This window comes from Notothenia coriiceps, unplaced genomic scaffold (genome assembly GCF_000735185.1).
Source record: "Notothenia coriiceps isolate Sejong01 unplaced genomic scaffold, NC01 NC01_scaffold00034566, whole genome shotgun sequence".
NCBI classification, from domain to species: domain Eukaryota; kingdom Metazoa; phylum Chordata; class Actinopteri; order Perciformes; family Nototheniidae; genus Notothenia; species Notothenia coriiceps.
Window position 1 is genome coordinate 39242 of NW_011367267.1, and position 20603 is coordinate 59844.

Consider the following 20603-nt stretch of genomic DNA (forward strand, 5'->3'; position numbering starts at 1 on the left):
TCCTTTGACAGCTCTTTGGTCTTGGCCATAGTGGAGTTTGGAGTGTGACTGTTTGAGGTTATGGACAGGTGTCTTTTATACTGATAACGAGTTCAAACAGGTGCCATTAATACGGTTAACAAGTGGAGGACAGAGGAGGCTCTTAAAGAAGAAGTTACAGGTCTGTGAGAGCCAGAAATCTTGTTTGTTTGTAGGTGACCAAATACTTATTTTCCACAATAATTTGCAAATAAAGTCTTTAAAAATCAGACAATGTGATTTTCTGGATTTTTTTTTCTCATTTTGTCTCTCATAGTTGAGGTATACCTAGGATGAAAATTACAGGCCTCTCATCTTTTTAAGTGGGAGAATTTGCACAATTGGTGGCTGACTAAATACTTTTTTGCCCCACTGTACATGCTATACCATGCTATACCCGCGACCTCCGTTCCAGCTGAGAGGGTCTTCTCTACAGCTGGCCTGATTGTGAATCGCCTCCGCACATGAAAGCTGTAGGCCTATAGCTGTCAAACTGTGATCACCAGTTCAATACATTTGACAAATTCGACCTGGTTTCTATACTTATTTACCGGTATGTATTTATTTATTTCCAAAAGTTATTGAAAAACGAGACGAGCCGACACGCAGCTCTGCATAATCACATGCAGTGGTGAGCGGAACAAAACACACACTTCAGGTTAGAATATCACACGTAGCTATTTTAATTACCTCTCAAACTACCGTAAATAGTTACAGATATGTTTAGTTTTACTGTCGGGTCACTCATTACTGATCCGAGAGCTGCATGATACTGACGGGCTGTCAGGAGAGAAAGAGAGCACTCCGTTTATTATTCCTGTGTTATTGTAAATTACTGTACACTTTTGAATAGTTAATTTACTATAATTAGTTTGTTTAATATCGAATCATATCAATTTGTTCAATAAATAACAAAGAAGACCTTTGACCGGCACTTTTCAAATGTTGTCCGGAAGATTTAAACTTTAACGGACATGTTGACCGGCGAAAAAATATTCTAACGGGAACTCTGTGTAGTACACCAGAAACTACGGTCTTAAAACATTACTATGGAGTAACTATAATTCCGCAAATCACGACAAAAACATACATGAGAATAGGGTTACTAAGAATCCAACTGAATATCAGTACTTAAGGACATTCTGGGTGTACCTCTTTCATCCAGCCTCTGTTCCTTGTTGTTGTAGTCCAGCACAGCGATGTAGAACTGACTGGCGTGACCCGATGCTGATTCACTTGGCTGCTGATAGCCTGTTACTGCAGCTGTAAACAAATGACAAGATTGAGGACTAAAGGGATGTAGAGAAAGCAAATGATCTATATAAATATTTAAACAAATATCTGAACAATGTAACCCCTTTGTTAAGGCAGGGCAAGGTAAGTTTATTTAGATAGCATCTTTCATCACAAGGCAATTTCAAGTGCTTTACAAAAATGAAAGACATTAAGAAAATGGCATATAAAAACACCTCCAGATTGGCAGGTATCAAAGCATGTTTGATTACAACATTAATCATAGCCAGAAACTTTAAACAAAATAAATGATCAAATTCTCAAATTGCCAATTGACTGAATAATCTGTACCCAGAGCCTGACAATATCTGGGCCTAACCAAATGTTAGCTTTAAATAGTCATATTTCAACATGTATTCAACATGTCTAATTCAAGGTTTTGGTTTGTAATATCAATATCCTGTACAAAGCAAACATTCTACGTTGCTTAGTTCAATTCATAAGCTTTGAATGACTCGGCGGAGATTGACCGTTTTTTTCCAATATTTGCAACACTTGTGGATACTTGTTTTTTTATATACCCACTCTTGCCTACTTTTGGAAAATGAATAACCAGCAAGATTCAACAAGCACTTTATGATTTTGGTGGTGTGTTATAGTACACAACATAAACTTGAGTCCTCCCTAATCCCAGCTATGATCCATAGAGGTGAATAACTTAATGTGACAGGAACAAAACACTGCTTGGGGTTCTGAGTTAATGTTAAGCTTTATTATTACCTTCCGGGCGCACTGCTTTCTCACAAGACGTCTCTTTCTCTGCAAGATGGTCCAGAGAGCAGCAGGAAGCAGAGGAGATCGGCTCAGAGAATCCTGAGTCTGCAGTCCGTGTGGTGGACAGGGAGTGCCCGGAGAGGAGCGTTGAGGCCTGAGCGGACTCTGCTTGGGCCTCAGGCAGCAGGGGGGGGCTCTCCAGATCCTGATCAGCTTCTCCTACACTACTGCCACCCACAGCCTCATCCCCGGACCCAGGGCCCTCAGGAGAGTCTGCTGGCATTGGGGGGAGGTCAGTGCGGGACTGGGTTGTTTCGGGGGATGTCCTGTCTGACTGGAAAGGAGGCTGGAACACGTTGACGGAAAACCTGCACAGAGAAGATCAACATTAACTGACAGCGGACTGCATTTTTAAAGTGGGTGATTCCTTGCAGAGATCTTTAAATGACAGGGACAACGATATTTATGAATCCCTGTTGAATACGAGTAGTTGTAACATGCAATTTATTTTGTAATCTAAAAAGTAGTGTACCTGGTGTAGCCCTCCAGCAGTTGGGTGAGGCGGGCGTAGGAGAGGCGGGACTCTGGCACGCTGATCAGGAAGGGCAGGCCCACGTTCTCTGTGTTGGGGCGACACAGACCCTTGTGATGGAGCCAGTGGGTCTTCTGACAATCTCTAGAAAAAAGTTAAAATGTAGAAGAGATTTGTAAAAATTGGCAGATGCCTCAGTCTACATTAGGGCTGCAACAAACGACTAATTTGATAATCGATTAATCTATCGATTAATGAAACGATTAATCGACTATTGCTACTGTATGCCTTGCACAATTTCTCAAACGCTCTTATTTAGATTTAGCTTGAGGTTGTTTTAGGCATGTGGAAACTAACAATGAAGACAATAAAGATGAATACTTGATTCAAAAATACATATATTATTAAATTAACTAAACACATTGTGAACAAAATTAACATAGCTTTTTATTAATTAAATAAATAATATTTCACATCAAAAGAAACAACAATGCTTTAACAATTTGTATTAAATAATCTGATGACAGAACTGTAAACAGAATAGCTGAAACTTTAACAAAATAAATAACTCAGTTACCTCTTATCATTAACCCATGTTTGTATAATTGAGTTAACTCCATGTGTTGCTGCTAGCATACATAACACCTGACGTGGAAAAGTTACTCGTGGATGGGGCTACAGAGCAACTAGAAAGACAGTCGAACCCGGTGCATTCCTCCGTCTGAATGTGGTGCACTTTTGCTAAATGTTTAGACAAATTGCTCGTGTTACCGCCCTGACATGCTAAACTCTTATTGCACTTTAGGCAACGAGCATTGTCCACATCGAGACTGGTAACATTTAACCACACCTCGGAGCGCGTTCTCTCCGCCATCTCCGCAGTGTGTTGCTGCATGTAGCAGCTGCGTGTGTGTAAACTGCCCCGCCCCCTCGCACACAGACGGGGGAGAGAGATCTCGTCTGATCGAAAATACATCATAGACGCATTTGTTTGTCTTTTTGCATATTAGAAAAGAGTTGGCGACACTAAGACTGCGATATAATGTTTTTGTAGCAATAATACATATGACATATTTTTTTAAATGTCTCCTGTACCGATAAAAAGACCAATAACGTTGGAGCTTAACGGCGCGTAAAACACACGTGATGACGTCACCAACGAATCGACGAACTGGGCACCTCTGGTGTAGTATGTTTGTAAATATGCAGTAAAAACACATTGAAAAGTATCTTAAACATTTGCAAAATGTTGTAATTTGTCGATAATATCAGAAAACACTACATATTGTAGTATGTGGGGGGGAAAAGCATGGTGTAGTATGTAGAAAAAATATTTAAAAAAGGCACAGGATATTATGTCGAAAATATCAGAAAAAACGATATAGTATAATATATTGAAAAAAAAAAATCGACATAGTATGTTGAAAATATCTTACTTCTACATACTTTGTCGAAAATATCATGAAAAACGACATTTTATAGCATGTCGAAAATATCCCATGAGACGACATAGTAGGCTATGCCAAAAAAAATATGAGAAAAAACGACATAGTATGTCGAAAATAAAGAAAGACGACGTAGTATTTTATGTCGAAAATATCCCAAAAGACAATATAGTATAGTGTTATATTTTCAAAATACTATACTTTATATTTTCAAAATACTATACTTTATATTTTCAAAATATTGTACTATGTAATTTTTTTTCAGCATACTTTACTATGTCGTTTTTTCTGATGTTTTCGACATGCAGTACTCTGCCTTTTAAAAAAATATTTTCAACATACTATGTCGTTTTCTTTATATTTTTGACTATACTATGTCTTTTTTTTATTTATTTTTGACATACTATACTATCCCTTTTTAAAAAACATATTTGCGACATACTATACCATGTCTTTTAAAAAAAAATTTCAACAAACTATAATGTATTTTATTAATTTTTTCGACATACTATATTATGTCCTTTTTGTCTGATTTTTTTTAACGTACTATTTCGTTTTTATGAATGTTTTCATCATACTATGTCTTTTTTTCTCTGATATTTTCGACAAAACTACTATGTGTCCAGCAGTGGTTCAGTCATAGGGGCTTGGACTGGGAGCTGGTTCAAGTCTCCGAACAGACCTTAATATGGAGTGTAGACTGCTACTCAGTTCACCTCCTGGTCAAATGTCACTGTGTGTGCATGTATATGTCGATTTTCTTTTATTTTCAAATATATCTATACATTATGATGTTCCAGACCTTTGCTTGAGGAAATGTTCTCGAACTGGACCTCGATGAATTTTAATTGAATACCCCTATGTCGAGAAATGTCATAAAAAACGACGTAGTATAGTATGTTGTAAATATCATGAAAAACGACATAAGAAGTTTTGTATGTAGTTAATCAGAATGTTCTATTATGTCACAAACATATTTAAAGTATTTCAGTGTATGCAATAAAAGGTTTTTATGCAATAAATAGTCACACAAAATATGTTTTATGCTATTAAAATAACATTATGTGAAAGTATAGTATTTCAAAGAAATAAGCATGACATAAAAATACATTTGTTCAATTGTTAGACAGGTAATGAGACAGAACTGAGTTATTCTCAAGGTATTTTATACATGTAACATTTTAGTCTGTAAAGGAAATGTAGATCCAATGTAAGGATCAAGTAACCAACCCAGGACAAATAGTACATTTTATAGTCTTCATTGAGTTAATCATTCAAACACTCTCTTTCAATGTTTTTTATTCTGTGCAATATTTCATTAAATTGATCAAACATTCAGTCTCGTGACAGAAAGAAAACATTAAAGACCTGATTAAAAAAGAATATGTTGTTTGAGTTGTGAAGAGAGAAGGCGATCCAATCTGCACATTATACAGTATTTTGACAACAATATGGTTATTACAGCAGTGTTCATCGTGCTTTGCTCAAATGCATTACAATGTATTGCGTCCTGCCGTGTATGTTTCATGAGGCCTTTAAATCTTTGACACAATTTGATTTATTTCAGTTTTCAGATGTTATTTACATTCAGATAGTATAGAACAGTTCAGTTAAAGCAGCACTTACACAGTTTCATGAGGTGGGTGATGTTTGCTTCGCTTTAAGTGTTCACTTGCCTTAGCTTTGCTTTCCCTTGACATAAAAGGAATTATTTTACATTGAAGTCCATTTATTTGATCTGTTTACCAGGTGAACATGGCAGGTTATTAACTAAGCAGACATTCATTGGATGAAACATGTTTCAGTGTTTGAAGGGAGGAACGTTGGAACACTCATATCAACAAAGACAGAAAAGCAGGCACAAGCTATTGAAAATATATTCCTTATTTCTCAAAACACCTCCAGCAAAATGGCTTCTTTCCTCTGCGTATTTACACTCATAAACTCACAGGAAACTGGGAAACTCAGCTTAAATTCACTTTGTATCATTGTTGCAGGTGCATTCGCTCTGAAACCACAAAGACAACCCTTTTCAAATTGTACTCAATGAACTGATATGATACCTAAATACGTCTACATTAGTTGAGAGTAATAGCGATGTAAATATTAAATGAAAGGTATAAATACAATGCTTATTTGCATTGAGCTTTGCTTAATTTACATTATAGAACATGAAGCTTACAAGCATTATACACAGCCCTGTTATATACATTAGTTACAGTATTATTTATCCTTTACAAACTGTAAATTCTTAAAATAGGTTTTAACTTTTGTAAAATTAAAGATTAAAATGCCCTTTAGATTTCTGTTGTTGCCAAACAACTTTAAATAGTATCACATCATAACATATTACATAGGAGTTTCAAGAGTAATGCTTTCTTTACACATGCCATTAGCATATTAATTATAGGTTGATCTGTCAGAACTGAAACAATTAGTTGTTTAATCAATTGACAGAAAATAATTTCTAAGCATTTTGAATTGCTTGTAATTATTTTAAAGCAACAATGCCCCACATTTCACCGGTTCCAGACCCTCAAGTATGAATATTTGCTTGTTTGAGTCTTCTGTGGTGGTAAACTGAAGATAATAAGCTTTTGGCTATCAAGTCATTTTTACTCTTCCTATTTGACATTCTCTAGAAAGTAATTGCAGGATTAATAAATCAAATTAAACATTAGTTACAATACTATATCTGTCCTTTATACAACTTGCCTTCCCAAAATCTAAGATAAACTATTAGATTAGGCTTAAAGAGTTTTTGTGATGGATCTAAAGAAACATTATCTAAAAATCTCCTCAAATAAATCATTGTTTGAAATTAGGAATGCTTGACATTGGACGTTGCCGATATCCAATATAGGCAGATATTTTTTCCACCTAATTATCAAGCTTCTGTTGAGGAATTTAATATTAATATGCCTACTGTAATCGTGATGGCCCACTGGCAGATGCAGACATAAAATACAATGCAAAATGTTCACCGGGCAAAATATAAGAAAACTACTTCAACTTCTGTCATAACAGAGGAAAGCCTCATATATGGCCGACACTCTATTTAAAGCTTTCTAAGCAGCTACTTTATTATCGTGAATGTCTATTTCACATTCAGAAATCTGAGGTGGAGTTCGCAAATATGCACTTTTAAAATAATTACTAATTAATAAAAAGATGAATTGCTTAATGATGCCTTTTCTGGACAGTGTTCCTGAATAACTTTCACTTTAGTGCAGAGAAGGGGTGATACTTCTAAAATGTGGGGAATCAGTTTAAGGCAAGAAAGGCTTTGATTGTTCAACATCTGTCAAACAGGATTCTCTAATTTAGATCCTAACTTAACGTTCAGTAATATCCCAGAAAAGTGGCAATTGGGTCACATTTAAGGATCGAAACCTCTGCTATACTTGCAGATGACAGAATGACATACAATGAAATAAAATCACACGGTAAGAAAAAGCATTTCTTGATAGTAAATAGTAAGTAAAACTTTTCAAAGAGCATTAGTGTGCAAACTACTTATTGTGCGTCGCTGCCTCTCTGTGCGCCTGCAGCTGAAATAAATGAGAACAGAAACTGTGCAAACAATCAGATATATCAAGGTCATTGTGCAAAATAAAAATGGTCCTTTTATTCAACAAACAGAACCAGTAAAAAAATGTCTAAGTGCCATTTTGTTCTGTTTGACCTTCACTGAGGTGCAGTTACAGCTGATAGCCATGGGAGGGCAGCAGTGGGACATCAAGAGAATTGTTTTTTGCTTTTTTTATGAAGCTCAAATCTTTCTATATTCTACCATAAGGTAAAAGTGTTGCAAGCACATTCGGTTTTCTTTCTTTGTTTTAATTTTCCTGCTCAGGCTGGCGGCAAGTGAAAATGAGCAAACATCAGACTGGATGCTTTCAAAGAGAACATTTGACATCAGCTGGTTTTAAAGCAGCAGATGTACACCTAATCACTTTAGGTGTGTGGAAGTTTCATGGTGAGTGAAAACAACCACAATTTAAACTCGGCACTGAATGAAGAAAAGAGATTTGGAGTGATTATTTACCAGCAGTATGTGTGTGTGTGTGTGTGTGTGTGTGTGTGTGTGTGTGTGTGTGTGTGTGTGTGTGTGTGTGTGTGTGTGTGTGTGTGTGTGTGTGTGTGTGTGTGTGTGTGTTTCAGGGTTTCCTCCAGGTGAGGAGGGGGGTGGCAGCATTGCAGTAAGGTTTGCTCGTCTCAGACTCGCCGGGGAGGGCGGGTATCTTCTTCTCCTCGCTGTCGGAGTCGTCCACCGTCAGGGGCATGAGCGAGGGCGACTTCCTGCAGAGGGAGAAGAGTGTCTGAACTCTAGTTTTTGTCTGCAGCATAAATGTTTCCTCAACATTGAATCCACACTGAATAATTTACCTTTGCTTTTTCAGGTCAAACACTACATTGTTTATGTATTTTGGCCTTTTACAATCATCTTGATGATGGACTGCTCATTAGTTTAAATAGGTAACATGACCTTCACCCATAACAAAGGTAAACAATACAACCTACCTATTTATAAAACTTTAATGTTGTGTACTGTGTTGTGTACACATTTTGTTAAAGGGGACCTATCATGCAAAATGCACTTTTTTATGTCTTTTATAACTAAATATGTTTCCCCGGTGTGTCGGGGTACTCACAAAGTGTCAGAAAACAAAACCCTCTCTCTTTTCCTCCACACCTCTAAAAAAAAAAAAGGGGGGGGGGTGCTAACAAGCAGATCTGGATTTTTCGCTCCTATATCGTCATTGTCGACGTCCGGCCGACGTGACACAACAGCAAGTTGTATTGTTTACTTGGGTGTTCCTGGAGAAGGTTGTGTGGTATGGACCTGACACCATGTATTGATAATAAGCTCAGTAGGCTACTTTTCTTATTAACTAGAAGCATGATGAACTGAAGTGTTGTTTATTGATAAGGAAGTTATATAAAACAAACCCGTCTCCGCTCTGTGTGATGAGTCTCCTGCAGGTCTCCATCTGGACGTCCAGGCCTCTCTTCATGGAGCACATCTCCATGTACTCATGCAGGTGGAGGTTCATGTCGCTCTTAGCTGTAGCCAGCTCCAGCTGAACAGGAGGGGAAACAAAACCAGAGTTACATTTCTATGACTGACACTAGACACTCAGCATTAATACTATTTTATGTTGTGAAATGGGAGAAGCTATTTTTGCTCCTCTGTTTCTGGAAGTGAAAGCCAGTAATTTTTCCCATAAGAAATTGTAACGTGAGTCGCAGTTGGAGCAATGACATAACTTAAATGACATTCATCCTGAAACTCTTCAGTGGAATTATCAGTGCTAAAGATTAAGAAATGTGTTGGAAAATATCTGGATCTTTGATTGGAAAAGACAAGGATAAAAGTGTGGATGGTAACTATGGCTTCCAAGGTGCATATCAGCTGGAAACATCCTATCATGGGTTTAAAATTGGGATTCTTGCACAGACACAGTTTGCAGATAAAATACATTACATTTTAAATTCTTCCTCAATTGTGGTTGACAGGTAATGATTTCAACATCAACATGCCAAAATGACAGAGAGAAACAAATTTAAATGGTAAACCCAACAACCGTCCAAACAAAATGTTAACTCTAATCTTCTAATAAAAACATGAATACGTCAGTTCCAATAATAAAACATTATGGAAACCAGTCTTTAGACCCAGTATGAGAGGTGAATCCTCACAATGTAACGTAATACACAGAATGCATGGAAACAGACTCGCCTCTATCTGGTCGATGGTCTCCTGGTATTCCTTCTCTCTGGATCTGAACATGCACTCTGTGTCTTTGATCACCTCCTCGATGGACTCCTCATGCTGCTGCAGCTGCAGGCAGAGAGTGGAAACAACAGGACTGGAGTTAGCAGCAGTCATTATATTTCAATATTTATAAAACGTTTTGCAGATAACGGCTGTTAAAAGAAAAAAAAGTCCATGTTGTAGAGTTTATTGAGTAAAGCCAAATAACAAAAGAGTGCATTCTTACAAACTTGGTAAGCATTTTTTGAAATGTTGGAGTATTTATGAAAATCCAACAGTATATTAGTTGATTCGATTTGCTTGGTCTTTAGATGCTTCACAAATGATGTGACAATTCAGGAAAACATTGACATCAAAATACTTGAACTACTCACTCAACCCATGCTTAATTATATAGCGACTGAGAAGTTCAAGTATATGAAGGTACGTTTTCCAACTGTCTAATAAACTGGTCTTAACCAATTTATTTTAAATAAGTGACCATAACTAAAAGAAACACAAATATTGAAGAGTTGACAGATTAATTGAAATACTATGATACTGTCAAAAAGTGATCTTTGAGCAGCGAAAAGAAGACAACCGGTGTGAGTGTATCACAGGTGAGTTAAGATAATCTGCTTTCTTTTCTTTTCAGCTCCTCACTAAGTAGATCAGGTCCTTAGCCTCTTTGAATTATCTGGTTAAAAACGGCTTACAGGTCACAAGGAAAGACTGGAGCGTCACCAGACTGAACTCAAACACCACAGTGCATCAGGTCAGGACAGAGGGACAGGGGACAGGGGACATCTGAACGGAGAGGGAACACCGAGCGTCACAGCACGCATTAAAACTGCTGAAGGGTTTAGTTTCCTCTAATGTTGATATGTTTCACTATTCAAAGGTGTTATTGTCATATGCACAACGCTACAGTGCAGAAATGGCAATGACATTCTTCTGACCTGAGCTCCTCCAACAATGCAACATATATAGTAAAATACAAAAATACAAAATAAAAAGTTGTGCAAAAAGTCTATATATTACTATTTGTGGTTTTGAGTAATTCAAGATGAAATACTTGAGGGTAACAATGAATTCTCTATTTAAATAGTCTATTCTTGTACTTTATTTACTTTATGACAGAGGTTTAACTTATAACACTCATGTTGGCTTCAATAAGGGTCAATATGATTTGAAAGTAAAACAATTAAGTGCTTCTGTGACTAAACACAGTAAAAACAGAAAACTATGTTACCTGTTTTACATTCTTTTTGTAGAAGCCCAATATGTTAATCAGATAGAATTTGTTTTGCCTGGTGTTTTTGTCTGATCTTATTTTGAGCTATTTCAGAATAATACTGAACTGAACTCTATTTGTCAGGATTAGTATGCACGCACCTCTCCCTGTGTTTCCACTCCCAGTGGGTATCCAGGGAAATCCTCCCAGAGCAGAAGGGTTTCCTCTGTTTCCTCCCAGGCCAGACTGTCACAGTCATCGTCAAACTCACACTCCCTCCTGCGCGCGCACACACACACACACACACACACACACACACACACACACACACACACACACACACACACACACACACACACACGGTATGTAATCAAAATGGTTTAACATCAGTAAGTGTGTGATTATAAGCAAAGAAACCTACAGCTGATTCAGCATCCTCTGCATCTGCTCGTTGATCTGATTGGCCGACGTGCTGCAGGACTCTTCGTCTTTAGCCCCGCCTCCCTCGCTCTCGGACATGCTCAGTTCGTCTCCGTCTCCGCCCTTTGCCGACTGGCCGCTTGGTTTCCTGGACCGGCCACTCAGAGTGGAGGGGGGCGTGGCCACCTGCTGAAAAGACGCGTGTTGGTTTGAAGGTGGAGGACTTGTTTCAGGCCTTTTACCAGCCCTAACATACCTGGAACATCTGGATCATGTCCTCACAGTTCCTCTGCTGGGCGACGTCACACAGACGGGCGGTGATGTCGATGCGGCGGCAGATGTCCATGTCCACCTTCATGGCTTTCTCCTGGATCTTACTGTCCAGATCTGACAGGTTCTGATGGAGAGAGAACGGATTACTTCTTCCATTTGTGTACATTTCTGACAACTTGAAACAGTAGGCCATTGGATGGAGGCATAACAAATAAATGTATCAAAAGGGAAAACAATTCTTCTACATTTCTGAATCCGATAGTCAGTTTTAAACATTTGAAAAATGATGCTAACCACAGCTGGCAGCAGACTTACGTTGCTGACGAGTCCTTTGAAGAGAACCAGTTCGGCCTTCAGCTGCTTCACCCTCATCGCCAGCTCATCCTGACACACCTCGCTCTCCTGCAGGTCCTGCACACACACACACACACACACACACACACACACACACACACACACACACACACACACACACACACACACACACACACACACACACACACACACACATCCTGAATATTTGAGTAAGATGATAACTGAAGGTGCAGCTCAGACTGCTTTGATCATTTAATTTATAAAATTGAATATATAGAGTAAGGTTTTCAACACAAGTCCCCTTACCTCCTCCAGTTCAGCCACTTTCTCCTGCATGTCCATCCTGGCTGTGTACTCCTCTTCCCATCTACAAACACACATACACAATATATGCAAAAACAAAAGAAGTAGCAAAACAAAAGAATAAGATGACCACACACTGTTGGTACTTTTTCCCTATTTGTTCCTGTTTGTTATCTTGGTATCTTTTTTATTTTTCAGCTGACCTCTAAACCAATAGGAGATCCAACAATGATTTGATTGTAATAGATCATTTGAATCTCAGCAGATAACAGTTTAATGTGGAATATTCCTGGCTTATCATCAGGTCAGGTGAGATGGGGGAACATTTAGCCTGTGAAGCTTCCTGGTCTTCCTCTCTGCAGCTTTCAGGCAAACGCTCCATGTTACCTCCTGACTGACCTACAGCATGAACGCGCCTCTTACCAGCGAGAGTATTACTCAGCAGGTGTTACATAAAGGAAACCATGCGGTGTGCATGTAGAGCACGAACAGTAAGAAGAGCAAGCTGTAACCCTGAGGAGAGAAGACAGAAATAACAAAGAGTGACGAGGCCGAGGCCGACCTTACACTGCAGGACTACTGGCGTTCTGAAATGCAATACTTATTATTCCTGATTGATTGTCCCTCTGATGAAATGTGATCTCAGGACAATGTACATCTATAAAAGCGAAACAACGTAACACAGGAGACAAAGACAGTGTAGCACAACATTGCCATTGGTCGACTGAGGGGTGCTCTTTTGTCCTGAGTAAAGTACAACTCCTAGACTTTGAAGACATTCATATCATCATATTTCTCAGCTAATGAACTCCAGGTCCAGAGAGACTGAATCTTATTGTAAAATTGATTCTCGTTTCTAAAACTCAAGGTCTCTGATTATACCGATCCAACACCAGAGACTTCTTTGTCCCATGTTTAATATCTCTACACCTCAGAGATTTGCCAGATATTATTGTGGCACTAAAAAGTAGTAGAAAGTAGATGTGACATGATTACTGTCACTGAGACCAAAAAATATACTAAATGTATAATGACATTCACAAATAAACAGCAGTTAATGTAAACCTGCATGTTATGATTGGCATCCAATCCACTATGTAGAGGTCAGTATCGAATGTGTGTCTCTGTAAAATAAATTGGTCCATTTTCTTATATGCTGTCAACAAATCATCTCTGCTCTTCTGGCTTCTTTGAAATGATGACATCATGTCTCTGGGGGACGACCTCAGATCAGATTGTCTCCATGTCAACTGAGATGATTTCCAATGTTTGTGTTCAACTACAAGTCACAGGGAGGCTGCATGCTGAGAGAGACTTGTGTTGGATATGAGGAGGATAGCATCAAATCTGGTTTATTCAGAGAGGGACTCAGACACAGATGTGATGCGCAGATTGTGTTACAGTGAGAGAGCTGATATTTTGTATTGCTCTCTCCTGTTTGTCAGTCCCAACACGTGGCTCTGCAGTGAGTCTGCAGGTTGTCATTCTGTTAGACTGGGCACACAGAAGCCGGCTTATCTAAAACTCATGCTTTAAAACGATGCGAGAAGAAACATTTAGCAAAAAGCCCTTCCAAAAAATAAAGACATTTACATTATTGTCACTACCCATTGTGTGTTTTATCTGAGATGTTCCCCTGTCATAAGGAGACCGGGCTGCTGCACTGCACACTTGAGCTGTGATGTCAGCAAATAGTGTGTCATGAAGAGCATGACGTAAATTCAACCTCTACCTCCTGTAGGCTAATGCATGGTGTTTTGAATCACATATGGATTTATTTTTGCCATGTAGAAGTGTATTGGAATAAACAAGCCTCATTGGACTGAATTGAATCAAAGACAAAAATAAAACCTTAGGGTCGTGGGGTTTGGGGATGTGGATGATAGCGTGATGATGATGTCAGTGCTGGGCTGACGCTGCAGAGGCTCACATGGGACAGAGAGGAGGAGAGGGGGGGAGGGGGTGACACAAGGTGCGTGCAGGCAGAAGGGTGAGGGAGATGGAGGAGGAGGAGTCAACAGGGACAGTAGCAAACAGAACAAGGCCGCAGAGAGGGAGAGACAGAGAGAGAGAACACTTAGAGGGAGGCAGAGGGTAAGAGATAAAACAGAGAGGAGAGGAGGCAGACTGGGTGACATCACTGTTGGCGTTCACAGGCTAGTGCTGCATTGCAGGTAGCAGAGAAACCCAGCTGAGAGGAAGAGGGTAAGAAGAAGAGGAGATGGAGAAAGACAAGAGGAAGAAGAAGAGCAGGAAAGAAAGGAGAGGAAGAGGGGAACCTGCAGTGTGAGGACGATCAGGACAGACAGTTCCTCCCTTCAGACACACAGGCAGCAAAACACTCAGAGCTGAATTAAGACACTCTTTTTTTCACTTTAATGGATTGATAATAATAAAGTTGTGATATGGAGGAAGCTGCTGGTTCTCAGAAGTCCTTAGAAACACAGCTCTGACTTCAACCAAGGGCAGGGAGGTCGTGTTAAGTAAATCAGTTCTGATATTAGTTTTGTCAAATTGGTGTTTTTAGAAATCATAGTTTATATTCTATGATTAATAACCAGGGGATATACTTATGAGTAAGTTCCAGTGCTTTAGGTCAAATTAGTTTACATTTGACAATTTACCTACAGAAATATATAAGGCCCTTTATCTGATTCAGTATTTTATTCCTGGCAGTTTAGAGAAGGCCATTTCGTGTTTTTGTCAAATTGTCTGGGGTGTACGGAGCCCTGGAGGGTTCAAAGAGAACAAAATAAAAATAAAACGAGGCCACGTTTTATTAATTCGTGCGCATTTGTTTTCAGAAGATATTATGAGAGTTGCGTTCGTTCCGGTGCACTCCGACAGCATTTAGCACTAGCCTACATCGAGATTAAGATTAAACAAATTTCTTTCACTTGGGAATACACTAATCCTGTCAACAGCGTAAACTCACCTTCAAAATAAAAGCATCTAAATAAAACAGGAAGTTAACCTAAATTACATTTAAGACATATGCAACTGCAACAAAAACAATGTCATATCCTTTTCAGTTTCACAGAACACAAATTGGGTTATTTACACCTCATGCACCCTGGTGACCGGACATTTCCTTCATAAAATGAGTAATAGGGGGAATAATCGGGCAGTTAGATTTATGTGTGTGTGTGTGTGTGTGTGTGGCTAAAGCTCCTTACACATCAAACTGACACCAAAGAATACCAAAGAACACGTCCCGAAGGAACGTCGGCTCACGTCGCCTCACGTCGCCTCACGTCGCCTCACGTCTCCAGCGTCTTGGCCATGTGTCGCACCGGAACACACCGGGTGTGTTCCGGTGCGACACATGGCCAAGACGCTGGAGACGTGAGGCGACGTGAGGCGACGTGAGGCGACGTGAGCCGACGTTCCTTCGGGACGTGTTCNTTTGCGGTGTGTTCCAGTGCGACACATGGCCAAGACGCTGGAGACGTGAGGCGACGTGAGGCGACGTGAGGCGACGTGAGCCGACGTGAGGCGACGTGAGCCGACGTGAGGCGACGTGAGCCGACGTTCCTTCGGGACGTGTTCTTTGATATTCTTTGGTGTCANACAGACTGCGTGATACCCGAGAGAAGAAGAACAGACTGCGTGGTATAAACAAACAACAAATAGCGTGTGCGTTCCATTTTCACTCTACAACGAGAAGCTCATGGGGCTTTCCCGAGAGCTGGAGTTAAATGAAATCTCAGATTTGCCCTTAATAGTTTCTTTAGGTCCCTCACTTCCGTTTAGCTTCTCATGCACTGATTCGCTAGCTGAACAGCCAATCAGAGTGATGTCTGTGGCCGACGGCCTTTGGCTGACAGCCTACTGATTCAACATGTCGAATCGGCAGTGGAAGGTGTCTGCACGGCCGAAAAGACACGACGGTGCAGTAAACACCAATCTGAGTAGGACGACACGGCGCTCATCGACGTGCATTGTGCGCACGAAAAACTTGTGCCGGTTCTCGTAGTATCGTGCGCACAAATTAATAAAGTTCGGCCTCGTTTTATTGAAATTGAGGCCACGAATTACATCTTGTGCGCACAAATTACATCTTGTGCGCACAAATTAATAAAACGTGGCCTCGTTGTATTTATTCGTTCTCTCTATGAACCCTCCAGGGCTCCGTAGGGGTGTCATAATGGACTCATGTCTTCTGTTGTTCTAAAAATGACATGGCTCCAGCCTACATATTAACACAAAAGGCTCCTGGATATTTTAAGAATATCTTAGGTTTATCTTTTATTTCAGAATCCGAGAGTCAACAAATCAAAACTGTTGAAAGATTCTTAATTAGGTTTCTATGAGGTAAACTTATCTATAATTGAGCATGCAGCAAAATGAACCTCTCTGATTGGTTGTGTCAATGACTTATAGTTGACTTTTATCTTGCATTTCCAGGTTTTTTTCAAAAGACACATTATTTGAAAATACAGTGGATCATCTTTTTTTTACTGATGAGTTAAGCGGAGTATCTTTGTATTATCCAACTTGAATTAGACCAACTTTAATCATTTAACATAAGCTGTTCACGTGGAATGGAAACCTGGAAGTCCTAAAATCACAACTCTATGATGACCTCATGATGTGAAATACAAACTACAGCGACGTGCACATCTGCGTTCCTAATGACTCATACAATGTAACCTTAAAGTATGTCTAACTTTATAAAAAAATAAATGACATGCCTATTTTCAAGCCCTTATCGGCTCTTCAGCAGGTGCAAATGTTTAGGAATAAAAAGTAATTGTTTCAAAGGCATTATTTATATGATCTGTTTTGTGCTTACAACTCATTTTGTATGGTAAAGATTATAAAAGCATCATACTCTGTGAAATGTTGCCAAATTGAAGGAACTGTGAACCTTTTCTATCTCCAGATCCCTTTAAAAGCACAACACCCAGGTCAGAGTGTTGCTGTTGCTCGTTCTGAAATCGATGTGACTGAAGGTTTGTCCTGCAGTGGCGTCCTGCCTCAGCAGACTGAAGCAAAAGCACTGAGGTCAGTGCTTTTTAGCATAAAGCAGCAGAGTGTGTTAAAGTGTGAAACAGGTCAGTGCGAACAAAACAGAAACTGCATGCTGAGCAAAACCCCTCTCAGACCAGACATAGGTTTATATGTCATAGACCTAAACACTTCAAATTAAAACAGTTGCCTTGTATTGATAGCATACTTTATTAATAATTCATAACATCATGCTCGGCACACACTAAGATTTTGTTCTTTGTTTTTTTTGTTCTTTCTGTCAAACCTATGTCTAGTAAAACAGATGCGACAAAGTATATGGGTTCAATAATACTGTATATATAATACCACTATTCCTTATAGACCTTAAAGTACAAAGATGCACATTAAAAGTGAGGAACTGTTTACAGTAGAACAAATCAATGTCACATGCATGCAATACTAAATGCCCTTGCTTTGAGATGCCTAGGATGCACTTATTAGGTTGCTTTGGGCAAAATCATCTGTGAAATAAACGTAATGTACAAATCATGTAAACCTTGCCTTACAGCAGGCCTGCTCAGCATTTTGCAGCACTGCTGTCGATGACTCAATACAAGCAGAGGAAGTGATTGCTACCTCAGCATAAACTGTGTGGCAAAATCCTTGTGGGGTGACACATTCATATCAGTCCATTATATTTCAGCTTTTCAGAGCCATTGGTGGATAAAAACCTCAAAATAAATGGTGGAGCAGGAGCTAAACCTTTGCAGTAAGGTGGAAAATCAGCTCTAATAAAATACACTGCCAGTGACAGACTTTTTGAACATCTATACAACATGAAGCAAGACAAATAAGTTCTTGAAACACATGTGTAAAATAAGAGTATAAATATGATGGTGAGAGCTGATGACCAACCAAGATGAGATGCAACTGAAAATCTTAAATAAGGTATCCCTGCATAAAGAAAGGATGAAGATGATAGTATCAAAAAAAGAAAATGTAGTAAGCTATACAGCTTTTTGAATTCCCTTGTGTGGGGTTGTTCACAATTACCCCCATAAAGGAAATGACCAATATTTCCATAGCATCTCTCTGAGTTAGATCATGACAATAAGATCACACTGTTATTGTAATACCAACTTATTATTTCCCTGAATATCAAGGCAAACTAATTAAAGTGTTAGTCAGGTGTTCATATTTGTGTGTTATAATCTTCACAGCCAACTTGTATATTTTCTACTTTTGAATGCTGTTTTTTTTCCTATTTTGAGATGTTCACATTTTAGAATAGTTTATTTATTTTAATTTCTACTTATGTGCAATGCCTTGATTTAAGGTAAGATAAGATGTACTTTATTGATCCCAATTTGGGAAATGTTTGCATTTTTATGCTGCTGCAACGAAAACATTTCCCAATTTGGGATCAATAAAGTACCCACAAAAATAAGCCATACCAAGAAACTCAAAGTCACTTAAAGTTTACACTATGCATCAGAAATCAGACACTTGAATGCTAAAATGTCTGCATTATATTCTATGAGTCAAACAATCCAGTCATGTTAAAAGTGTACAGTGATACACTTTAAGGTTAAAAACAACCCTTACCTTCTCTTGTACTCGTCTCTCTCCCTCTTCACCTTGGCCAGCACGTTGTTCAGGGCCCTGATCTCCGGTGTGATGGTGTCGATCTGGACCCCAACCCCGTCCGGCTGCGTCCAGGGGGCCCCGGGGCCCGTGGCGCAGGACTCCCTCCCGGAGCCAAACCGGCGGCTGTGGTTGAAGGACCAGAGCGTCCCGGGGAGGAAGCGGGGGGGCGGCGCGGTGATGAAGTTGGTGTTCGTCCCGGAGTGAGAGGTGTACTTCTCGTTGATGTTGGTGAAGGTTTTGGAAGGGTCCATTGGGCTCAGGGCCGGGCTGATGGAGAAGCCGGAAGTGGTGAGGTTGGAGTTTGAATCCATGGACAGTGAGCTCGGGTTCAGGTTATTCCCCAGCAGGTGTTTGTTGTCAAAGAGAGGAGGGGGGTTCAGGGTGGGGGAGAGGAGGCCGCCGGGCAGGTAGGCCGAGTTGTTGGCATTGTGGAGCGAGATGAGTCCCGGTCTGGCTTGGATAGGCCCGATAAATCCAGTCTGGACCCCCATGTTTTTAGTCTGCGGCTTCTGGTGTCCATCCCCCCCACCGTTATCCTCCAGAGCCTGCTGCAGCTGCTTCTCCAGCACCTTGTTCCTGCGCTCCAGCTCGTGCACTTTGGCCAGGAAGCAGCGGAAGCGCAGGTTCAGGGTCTTCAGGACGCTGATGTTGGAGCCCAGGTCGTTGCGCAGCGCGGTGGCCGCGGGGGGTCCGCGGTGCAAGGGGTTGCTCAGGTGCAGGTAGGTGAGGCCCGACGGCGGTAAGGAGCCCAGGTCCAGCCCGGACAACCCATCAGGCCCGAAGCCTCCGTGGTCCCCCAGGAAGTAGCCCGGCTCCATCATTGCGGAGTCGTTCTGGCCCGGCATCTGGTGGTGGTGCTGCTGCGGGGCCAGGAAGCCGCTCTCCCCCAGGGCCAGATTCATGCTCGAATAGGAAAATCTGAAGTGCTCGAAATCCGGCATGAACCCAGACTTCTGCAGTCGATCTTCAACCGTTCAAATTGTTTTGTCTATAAACTGATTATAGTCCCGAACCGGAGTGAGGCCCAGCTGCCTTGTTTTTGCCCCCCTTACTGGTCACACCAGATGCTCACCTTTACGCAGAGGAGCTGTGGCCTAAAGTCAGATGACGGGTGTTAAAAATGATTCTTTACGGGTCTAAAATCGCAGGAAAATAACAACCCCCCAATAGGATATTATAGTAAACCTATCGCGATGAGCTGTGAAGTATAAATGTTATTATAAAGTACAAATAGAAGCCTCTAAACTCGCAGACACACCGCTGGTTGCTGCAGCAAAATAAGATGACTGAGTTTACTTTTACGCAGGACTAAATTCTAGTCGAGAGATCTCAGTGGCGACGCGCACTATCACAAACTGTTTATTCTAAGCCCCTAGAATAAAGCGCTAAGGAGATATATTGAAGCCACAACCAAAATGCACGCACCTGCCAGATCGAGGAGGAAGCATTAACGTTGGCACCAGATAATGAGGTGAGTGAGTCCGAGGAGAGTGTAGCAGCGGTGCAGCAGAGCTCAGCGATAAACACAAGTGACTGAATGATGCGTTCACTTACCGGACTGACTGTGGAAGAGGAGCAGTGATCAGTGTGCAGTCTGGCTCAGATACCGTAGTGACTAAAGTAGAGGTTCACCTGTGGTAAAGCAGCCCAGGGGGATTTAAAACTTCCTGGATATGGTCAATGGATGGTAACGTTACA

The 20603-nt window shown here is 40.4% G+C and overlaps 2 protein-coding genes across 3 annotated transcripts; both read right to left on the reverse strand.

Moving 5' to 3' along the window:
• Window positions 1–1123: 1123 nt before the first annotated feature.
• On the reverse strand, window positions 1124–17683 carry LOC104962370 (ubiquitin carboxyl-terminal hydrolase 19-like). The gene is made up of 4 exons (XM_010790810.1): window positions 17678–17683; window positions 2558–2701; window positions 2032–2393; window positions 1124–1281 (listed from the first exon to the last, which is right to left on the reverse strand). The coding sequence occupies exons 3-4, from the start codon at window positions 2306–2308 to the stop codon at window positions 1124–1126; spliced, it is 435 nt and encodes a 144-aa protein (XP_010789112.1). The 5' UTR covers window positions 2309–2393; window positions 2558–2701; window positions 17678–17683.
• On the reverse strand, window positions 5656–20416 carry iffo1a (intermediate filament family orphan 1a). Of its 2 annotated transcripts, none has more exons than XM_010790808.1 (9): window positions 18864–20416; window positions 12309–12369; window positions 12003–12098; window positions 11671–11811; window positions 11416–11600; window positions 11156–11273; window positions 9746–9847; window positions 8956–9086; window positions 5656–8304 (listed from the first exon to the last, which is right to left on the reverse strand). In XM_010790808.1, the coding sequence occupies exons 1-9, from the start codon at window positions 19844–19846 to the stop codon at window positions 8163–8165; spliced, it is 1959 nt and encodes a 652-aa protein (XP_010789110.1). In that variant the 5' UTR covers window positions 19847–20416; the 3' UTR covers window positions 5656–8162. The 2 variants fall into 2 exon arrangements, with proteins under 2 accessions (XP_010789110.1, XP_010789109.1); XM_010790807.1 differs by having other exon boundaries at window positions 11416–11603.
• Window positions 20417–20603: the final 187 nt, after the last annotated feature.

What these genes read in the sequence shown, in the direction of transcription:
- LOC104962370 (XM_010790810.1), bottom strand. Translation starts at nt 2,308, where the DNA reads ATGCCAGCAGACTCTCCTGAGGGCCCTGGGTCCGGGGATGAGGCTGTG. An exon ending in GAAAGCAGTGCGCCCGGAAG is followed by an intron (nt 1,282 to 2,031) that starts GTAATAATAAAG and finishes ATTTGTTTACAG; the next exon opens with CTGCAGTAACAGGCTATCAG.
- iffo1a (XM_010790807.1), bottom strand. Translation starts at nt 19,846, where the DNA reads ATGCCGGATTTCGAGCACTTCAGATTTTCCTATTCGAGCATGAATCTG. An exon ending in AGAGACGAGTACAAGAGAAG is followed by an intron (nt 12,370 to 18,863) that starts GTAAGGGTTGTT and finishes GTGTGTTTGTAG; the next exon opens with ATGGGAAGAGGAGTACACAG. An exon ending in TCAAAGGACTCGTCAGCAAC is followed by an intron (nt 11,812 to 12,002) that starts GTAAGTCTGCTG and finishes TCTCTCCATCAG; the next exon opens with AACCTGTCAGATCTGGACAG.